General features: G+C 45.8%; 2 protein-coding genes across 3 annotated transcripts; one reads left to right on the plus strand and one right to left on the minus strand.

Annotated features, from left to right (window-relative positions):
- Positions 1 to 1602: 1602 nt before the first annotated feature.
- Positions 1603 to 5097, plus strand: LOC100283470 (vacuolar ATP synthase subunit F). Of its 2 annotated transcripts, XM_023301525.2 has the most exons (5): positions 1603 to 1753; positions 1840 to 1956; positions 2153 to 2234; positions 3596 to 3678; positions 4703 to 5097. In XM_023301525.2, the coding sequence occupies exons 2-5, from the start codon at positions 1894 to 1896 to the stop codon at positions 4865 to 4867; spliced, it is 393 nt and encodes a 130-aa protein (XP_023157293.1). In that variant the 5' UTR covers positions 1603 to 1753; positions 1840 to 1893; the 3' UTR covers positions 4868 to 5097. The 2 variants fall into 2 exon arrangements, with proteins under 2 accessions (XP_023157293.1, NP_001149843.2); NM_001156371.2 differs by having other exon boundaries at positions 1699 to 1956; positions 4703 to 5000.
- A 1893-nt stretch (positions 5098 to 6990) lies between these two features.
- Positions 6991 to 8372, minus strand: LOC103647925 (ethylene-responsive transcription factor FZP). Its single transcript, XM_008672421.2, has one exon. The coding sequence runs from the start codon at positions 8289 to 8291 to the stop codon at positions 7401 to 7403; it is 891 nt and encodes a 296-aa protein (XP_008670643.1). The 5' UTR covers positions 8292 to 8372; the 3' UTR covers positions 6991 to 7400.
- Positions 8373 to 9414: the final 1042 nt, after the last annotated feature.

The following is a 9414-nucleotide window of genomic DNA, read 5'->3' on the forward strand; positions in this document are numbered from 1 at the left end:
ATGAAAGACATGTATCATGAGTCGTTGTGGCAGAAGAGAGATTCGTCCTTAGAAGTTATATTCGAAAGTCCCTAATAAGGATGCTCTTCTTCCTCCTAAACTTCCTGTGTCTAATTGTGACCGTGGCAAATCGGCTTGGGTATGTCAATCCAAACGTCCAGACACGGCTACTCGCTGCTTCTACACTTGTGGCGGTTTTAATGTACGTAGCTTATGACTTGTGTGTTATTGATGTTTACTAGATGTGTACTAATGCTTCGTTTCATTTCTATATGATCACTTGAGGTGTTTCTTTCCGGTGGATCGACGGTCCTGATAAATTTAACACTCGATATCTCCTTTTCAATAATTGGTTGTGCAAAAGGAATACACATGAGCATTTTAAGCGTTGGGTGTCTCCTCCCCGGAACCCACCACCAATGACGGATGAGGAGAAGAACTTAGGCACATAAGGCCATGTTCGGTTCTACCCTAATCCATATAGATTGAGGGTGATTGAGGGGGTTTCAATCCCTAGTAAGTCAAAATCCCCTTCAATCCGTATCAACCCCCTTCAATCCATATGGATTGAAAATAACCGAACAAGCCCTAAAGACGACTAGAGTCTCCGCCTCGGTGCGATTGCGGAGATCGTGCTGAGGACACTGCAAAGTACTTCGTGTGTCCCAACAATAATTATGTGAGTGCATAACAAATGTCCAAAAATTTGCTATTTTTCACAAATTTACTAATTTATTCTAATGCAGCCATACGGTGGGCGTAAATGTAATTTCAGAAAGTGGTTGTATGGTCCTAGGTCTCATTGTCCTAGGTCCCATTGGCATGAGCCAGAGGCAAAGGAAAAGAAAAAGAATGAGTGAGCGAAAGAGTTGAAGTTCGATCATGTACTCTGCAAATGTGGTATTGAAGCTAAATATGGATCAGTCCCTTCCGATCTTGGTGTGGGCTATTTTTGTGGACATATGGTAGATTACGATGAGGTTGATATTTCTTTTTGATTGCATGAGCTATAATGTTGCATCCGTACTTACTTATTGTTTTTTGTGTAAAAGACGAGAAAATGCAGTTGGGAGGGATACACCGACAAAGAAGAGGTGATGCAGTTGGGAAAGATACGCGACAGAGGGCTAGGTGACACGAAGGGCAGGGCGACGCATCGGGCTGGGTGGCGTGGCCGGCCTTGCTGCCTCATCCTCGGCGGTGACTCCCTCGTCCTCAGCAACTGAGCGGCCTCGGCGATAGGATGGGGAGAGAGAACGGGGCGCCTCGGCCTCGACGACAGTGACCGGGGCGGCTCCCTTGGTCTCGACGGTGGAGTGGGGTGGCTCAGCGGAGGGGGAGAGAGAACGGCGTGCAGGGAGAGAATGGCACAGGAGATAGGCTGCCTAGTTTTCTTCCGAGCTCGGCGCCAAGATCTATGGCACCGATCTTGGGTCCACGTCGATGCCGCGTTAGCTCTTACTAGCCAGCGCGGTAATTACTTTGGCGCCACAGCCTATGGCGCTGTCGAGACGTGTTAGCTCAGCGCCACGGTCCTGACACCGTATAAAAGGTCAAAACCGATATTAAATCGTCTAGGAATGTGATATTTTTTTAAAGGCCAGTTTAGGAACTACGTTTTCCCGTAGAATCCTTATTTTTTCAAGAAAAAATAAACTGGAAAATAAGAATTCCATAGGAAAACGTGGTTTCCAAACTATTCTAAAAAATGGGCTAAAAAAAATCGACCGTCTTCCTCCCAACCCAAGTGGATGTTCGTGCCTATATCACAGCATCAGAAATTCAGAATCGATCCGATCTCCGCTTGCGCTGAGCTCCATCAGATTCAATTCTCTGCAGGTGCAGGACCGCGAACACGAGGAGGCAGGGGAGCAGCATCCACAACCACAAGCCATGGCGGGGAGGACTAACATCCCCACTAACAACTCCGCCCTCATCGCAATCATCGCCGACGAGGTAACCCGCATGACTCCGGTCCACCACCCGCTTCCTCCGTTTAATTATCCTTGCGATTGAGCAATAGACGCGTGCCCCCGAGGTATTTTATGTAGCTGGATCCAGCCAGCGTCGGGGTTGTATTTGGGGCTCCACGATTATCTATCTTTCTTTTCTTTCTCATGTCTAAACGCACGCTTCTCTCCAATTCTTGCAGGACACCGTCACTGGCTTCTTGATGGCCGGCGTTGGCAATGTTGATCTGCGCAAGAAAACCAATTACCTCCTCGTCGACAACAGTGAGTAAAACGAGTATCTTCTTGACTGCTGCATACTATTATTGTTGAGCCCCATAATTTATCTTCAATAAATATTGCTATTATGGATTTATCCTCCGAAGACAGGACCTAAGTACTGAATTTCCCCACTTCCCTGCCGAACCTTGATGGCCCGCAGAACACCTTAGGGTCAGTCCTCAGCACAATTTGCTCGGCTCAATTAGGCTACGGCCACCAGATCGTGCATATGGGCTGGCCGTGTAAATCGATCGGTCACATGCAGTGGTGCTTGTGGCTGGAGGCCATCACTTAATGCTGTGCATGCAGCAAAGCTCTAGTCGATGAAGTGCTAGTAGATGGGCGCATATGGTGAGGGAAAAGGGAAAGGAAGGTGATGATCAGAGAATTGCCGATGTGCAACAAATCTTTGGATTGTCAACTGTGATGCTGCAGCTTACATTTCAGAGGAGCCGAGGAGGGGATGCAGGAGTAGAATCGTAGGTGAGGAGAACAATCTGGTATGACAGTGGCTTCTACTTGGTGGATTGCTATTTAAAAAGTCTACATAAGGCAAGATCAATAAGTGTCTCCATTCATGCACACAATTTAATTAGTCTTCAATGGTTTCTCTGACCTTTGGATTTGTTTGTTTGGTTATGGTATGGTGTCTTGTGGGGAAGTTCATTATGCCCTGATGCATAATTAAGGGCAACACACATGCATTACATGTTGGAAGATGAAATGAAAAGCTGCACAAATAGGGCAGCATGCGCGCATTAGTTGCTGAAAGATGAAATGAAAAGCTGCACTATGGGGTGACATGACTTTATGAACTTGAAGATAAATCTGAAGTGAAACTGACGGTTAGGATGGGTGGCAACTTAGGATCGGATGGTCGAAATCATGACATGGCACAAGGTCCCCACCCATACACAGTGGCACCGTAGCCCATGTGAGAACGACCGCGACCGGGGCCGAGTCTTAGACCTGTGATTTGGCGTGGGACAGAAGAGGGAATTTTTTTAACCACAGACTGAAAATTCGCTCCCACGGGTAGTCGACCCAGAACCTGCGGAGTGTTACTCAGACCACCTAACCAACTCGGCTAGAGGCCCTTTTGCGTGCCTGCTCATTAAAGAACACTAAGATCTCACCCTTAACCATACTGTGAGTCTCTAACTCCCATGCTAACTCTGACTGAACCTGGCTTTTCCCCGCTAGTGATTTCTACTTCCTTTTTTGTGTTCAAATCTAGGGATCCCTGAATTTTTTACCCAAACTGTTTATAGCATGCCTTCAGCAACAGGGTTCATGCTTGTTTCCTCTACTGTTGCAATGATCCAATGGTTTAGTATGAATACAGTTTGTTTTTTATTCCACAGAGACGACAGTTAAACAAATCGAGGACGCGTTCAAAGAATTTACTGCAAGGGAGGATATTGCTATTGTGCTCATCAGTCAGTATGTAAGTAAACCATCACATATGCATGCATATTATTTGTCTATTGAGGCATTGTCAAGTCAGATCCTTTTAAGCATGTCATGTATATAGAATTATAGATAGATAAATGGACAAGGGAAAATGTGGGGTGGGGGTGGGGGGCAGGGGAGTTTTTTTTGGGGGGGGATGGGGGTGTTAGTTAATTTTTAATTTTGTTTAGTTTCTTTGGAGGCAGATCTCTTCTATGAAATGTAAACCATTCTAGTCAGTTTGTTGGAAGCTTAAAGGTTGTCCTCGAGTTGTTTTTAATATTTAAAACTCGTATACTAAGAATAGTGGCTCTAAAGTTGGCTTGCTTTTCAGACTCCTACTAGATTGTTGTGCTTCAGGATAAATTTGGCATTTTGATCAGGATAATACTTTGACAGTTGACTTATATTCCAGTTCCTTTTTTCTAGTATCATTCTTTGGTACTCTCATCTCCTTTTATTTAGTACACTCGTTGCCTTCCTTGTTGGTGGCTCTTTTTACTTGCATCTTCATTTACCGAACCTTTCTTCCAGCTCTTTTAAACCAAAGCTGCAATCAATGCATGTTCATTAGTAGTGTCAATTGTTGGGCAATTTGCTTTTGGATACTCTTAGGGCATGAACAATGCATATTAATGCACCGTGTCTTAAGGTCTGTCTAGGGGGTTAAGTGTCTTCATGAAGACACACCTCTATCTCGGTTTTCTAAATCCAAGATACAGCTTCACTAGTACAACTCACATAAAGAGTCATGTCTTAGTATTAAATAAGGCATAAGGTTTAGATACATCTCATCGTACCTACATGTGTCTTAATTGTGTTTTCTACTTAAAAAACCTACCATGATGTTAGGGTTGTACATGCCCTTATGCGTAAGAGTGTGCGTTGATTAATACGAGAAAGGAGGAAAAAGGTTTTAGGAGCATTGTGGAAATCATGCAATGTGGTAGTAGCTAGGTGATCAGAGAAACGTCCATCTTATAAGCTGTATCCCTGCTGATGTCTATTGCGTGTGACAGATTGCCAACATGATAAGATTTCTGGTGGATAGCTACAACAAGCCAGTCCCTGCTATTCTGGAGATCCCATCCAAGGACCATCCATATGATCCAGCGCACGACTCGGTGCTGTCTCGAGTGAAGTATCTCTTCTCTGCGGAATCGGTGGCGTCTGATAGGCGATGAAGGCATCCTTGTGTAGTAGTACCCTTTGGTGTATCTGTTTTGTTATGTATTGAAAAGAAGTGGCATGCGTCCGAGCGAGACAGCAAACAATAATAATGGTTGTGGAACCAAACCAACACCTTTTTTTCTTTCATAAAAGGTTGGAATGCTATTTTGTTGCTTTGTACTGTATTTGGTTGGTTAATAGAGAGTAATAAAATGCGATTGTCATGTTGCACAGTACTGTTTAAGGGAAAGGGAACATTGTGCAGTGTATTTTGCATGAGCTGAGCAGCTGAACCTATGTGTATCAGTGTATGTGTTGTGCTGGTGGAGGGGATCCCTGGTGGTTTCACTGGGGAGAAAATTGCTCCTCATGGGTGTGAGCTAATCAGATAAGAGGTTGGTAGATAGTGGTAGTAACAAGGAAGGAATCAAGGAATGTTGTGTTGGAGCAACCTGTTGTGTTGTCTATGACAGTATAGTACATCAAAACTAGTCTAATCTTGACGACCAGATTCTGAAATCAATGTTTGTATTGTATTGTTAGGATAGTACAGTAGATAGTAGGACACTAAACACAGTGCAATCTTGACCTGATCATACGCTGATGTTTAGTCCACACAAACTAACTAGTTCACGTACTGATCAACAAAGATAAGGTAAACTGGACTAATAATAGCTACTAGTCCATTAGTCACTAATCCGTGAAACAAAAAAGGTCTATTTGACCTTTAGTGATGCATAAGTTTGATTTGCTTTCCTAATTGAAAACTGAAATTTAAGACTTCCTTAATTAATTTCTGAAACCGTCACGTTTATTACCTTTCTAAACTGTTTCAAAAGAAGTTTTAGCCAACAGCCAGTCTAAGTAGAGAATGTGCCTGGTATACAACTAAGCTATTAGGTGCAATCTTGAACCAAGACACATGCATAAATGAATGGAGATGCATTCAATTTGTGTTGGCTTAGCTTTTGCTTAACCATCAAGACATGCATGGAAAATTCCAAATAAAAAGCATAGTTGAAGATTTGATTACACAATATGTGTTGCCTTAGCTTTGTAGCATCGCAGTACTACTGTCTTATCTACGGGACAACATGCGAAGAGTTGAACGAGTCTAAATTGGACTCGCGCAACTGTTGTTGAGGGAGGTAGATGGGCTTCTTTCTAATCGTCATGGAATAGATAAGGGGCGTACCTCCGTCCCGCGCCAGCCCAGTAGCCTGCGTGCGGCTTTAGGCCCTACAGAGGCCCAGCGTTGTGCCGTCTGTCCTACCGACATATGCACACAGGCAGCAAAACATAAGGAAAAGATGATAAGCCTATGACCATGTTTGTTTGGGATTATAATCTATGTAGATTATATAATCCAACGTAAATAAACTAGTGAGGAAACAAACAAGCAACTTATCTGATAAAATTATATAATCTAGCATTTAGGATTATGATAATCCTATAAGCTCATCAAAGAGTGTTTATTTTAGCTTATTTTTGATAAAAAGACTCACTATCCATGTCAAGTTGATTAAAATTACTTCCAATTGCCATCCACCTGTCTATAAGCGTTCTCACCCATCAGATAAGTAAAACAGTCAAGGGTATTGTTGTATTTGTATGCATATAAATAATAAGCTGAGTCCAAATAATCTGAGCTAACAAACAGCGCCAGCACCTAGCTTATTTGATCCAGAGCAAATAATCCATATTATATGATCTAAATTATAATTTAGATTATATAATCTATAAGTTGAAATAAACCGGGTCTATATATGTACGTACGTATGTATGTCCACTTCTCACGAGAGAGAGATAAAGTGCAAGTTGGCACGGCTTGCGTGAAATCCGTGAATGACCCTCTCTCAAGTACGCTGCTGGATCCAGCACCCATGCATGTACCCTGCTGCCGAGGCCGAGCGGTGCTGCTTGCGTGACACTTGTCCACGCAGAGGCAGCTTTTCCGTTGAACTGCATGCACCACACCAGCCGTTTCGTCCTGTACTTGCCATGTTCTGAACAATTCGGCCATCGTGGTCTATCGGTTTCCTCAATTCGTTGGTTTCTGTTTCTCGCTGCTGTATTCGGACTGCAATTCAGAGATATAACAGAGGACGGTACGGATTAAATCCAAACGAGCAGGCTGTTTGTTTCTCCGATACCTAGTTTCTCATGCATGAATGAAAGATGAAATTCAGTCGTACGTAGTACTACTTGGCACTATAAGATCGAAGACTGACAAGAGCCTACGTACGTACGAGTACATGAAGAAGAAGCTAGCTAGCTAGCTAGTAGGGCGCGCAGCTATCCACCCTAGTACACGACTCACTCACACTGATCGATCAGACGACCCGACTCTCCAGAACTACTACTACTGATCAGGATCGATCGACCCAACTCACACTGATCGATCATAATCATGATGAGCAGCAAACTAGCTAGCTATCTACTGATGTGGTCGATCGATCGAGATCGAGCTACATACGTACGTGCGCCGCAGATGCAGCAATGCACGGCACGCGCGTCGTCAGAGACAACGGCAGCTCCTGCTCATCATCAGTGGGAGAGGAAGCTGAAGGGCGAGTAGCCGTCGGAGCCCTGCGACGACGCCACCATGCCGTCCCCGTCGCCGGCGCCGGCGCCCCAGAACCCGGCGACCATCTGGGCCAGGTCGTCCACGTCCTCCCGGAGCCCCATGCCGTAGGAGTCCGCGTCCGAGACCGAGTACCGCCGAAGGTCCTCCACCGCCGCCGCGCTGCTCCGCGGCCGGAGGCAGCTCTCCGGGACCACGCTGCTCAGGTACCCGGAGCTGTCGTCCGCGGTCGCGAACAGGAGCTCGCGGTGGTGGTGATGGTGGTGGTGGTGCCCGCCGCCGCGGTCCAGCAGCAGCGTGCCGTCGGCGCGTTCCACGGGCACCGGCGGCATCGTCGACGAGCACTCGCCCGTCGTCGATCCCTGCTGCTGCTGCTGGTCGTAGTGATGATGGCCGTGGCCGTACGAGCCAATGTGCTGTGGCGCGGCGCCGTACTGTTGCTGCTGCTGGTGGAACGGCACCAGGAAGGGCGGGTAGTTGTTGTACGCGGCGTGCGTGTACACGAAGTTGGTGCGCGCCTGCGCGCCCTTCATGGACAGCGCGGCGCGGTCGTAGGCGAGCGCCGCCTCCTGCGCGGTGTCGAACGTGCCCAGCCAGTGCCGCTCCTTGGTCGTGGGGTCGCGTATCTCCGCCGCGTACCGGCCCCACGGCCGCCGCCGCACGCCCAGGAACCGCCCGGGCTCCTGCGCGCGCCGCCGCCCGCGGCCCGATGGCGGACGCTCGCTCGGCGACGACGGCGGGGACGCCTGCGGCTGCCCCGACGACGATGCTGTCGCCGGGTTCGGATGCTCGGAGAAAGCCATCATGGTTTGATGGTTGCTGCTGCTGCTGCCACTGCCTCGGCTATTCATCATGGCACGATCGAGTGGGTTAGTAGGCTCTAGCTGCTGTGGCTGTGATGAGCTACCTAGCTTGAGTGGTCGTTTTGGTGTAGCGTAGCGTAGTGCAGTGAAGAGAGGGAGGGAGGGAGGGGTGGTATTTAAATGGAGCTTGGAGATGTCATCCTTCAGGATCGGAGGGAAAACAAGGCACTGTGGAATGTGGATGAGATGAGTTGCCTGCATTTCTTTAACCATATTCAATTCCAGGAGCAAATATTACTGGGAGCTTGCATGGTTTCTATGCATCTCTCTGTTCTATTCTCTGCAGCAAGTCTCCAAGTGTAGTGTTTAGATTTGTGTGCCCTAACCTTAGGACCACTAGACGAAGGAATGTTGTGCTAAATTGAATGTGTGTTCTTGGAAGGACAGGGTTTGGTAAATGCTACATGCAAGACAGAGTTTGGTAAAAACACACAGCACTAATCAAAATTAGGGTCAGCGATCAAGAACACCCTCCAACCACAACCACAACTCACTCACACACACACACACACACACACAAAGGTACACACTAGGATGAACTACATCAAGTCTTTAAATGGGTCCTACGTAAGTTATATTTCCTTTGCTTGCACGTAGTGGTGATGGCGCTGTGTGCTTAGTACCATGTGTCGCTAACTTAAATATATATGAGATTATGAAAAGATGTCTGCCACTATGAGGAAAGGAGCGAGTGAGGCAAAAATTAAATACTTCATCTATCCTAAATTATAAATAATCAAAGTTTATCCTAATTAAACCAAATTAACTATTATTCAAAGCTTGATCGGATTTATAGAAAAAGGTATTGTTAGTATCGATCACGTCAAAGAGGTAAACTAAGAAGCTACACATAACAGCATGTGTCTAGTTTGGTGTTGCAAATAAAATTGTTCGTTTTTAGGAATTTAATTAAATTTATAATAGTTTAGCTTAGGATAAACTTTAATTCATCAGAACGAAAGGAATCGTGTGTCTAGTCATTCGCCGACCCATCTAAACGGTGTAGTGATCTATACCCAAGATAGCTGTGTCCAACAGTTTACCTATTTTATTCCTATCTCTCATCTCATTTTCTATTTCAAACTTCACTTGTAAAAAATATATTCTACATTGT

This window comes from Zea mays, chromosome 2 (assembly GCF_902167145.1).
Source record: "Zea mays cultivar B73 chromosome 2, Zm-B73-REFERENCE-NAM-5.0, whole genome shotgun sequence".
Lineage (NCBI taxonomy): Eukaryota > Viridiplantae > Streptophyta > Magnoliopsida > Poales > Poaceae > Zea > Zea mays.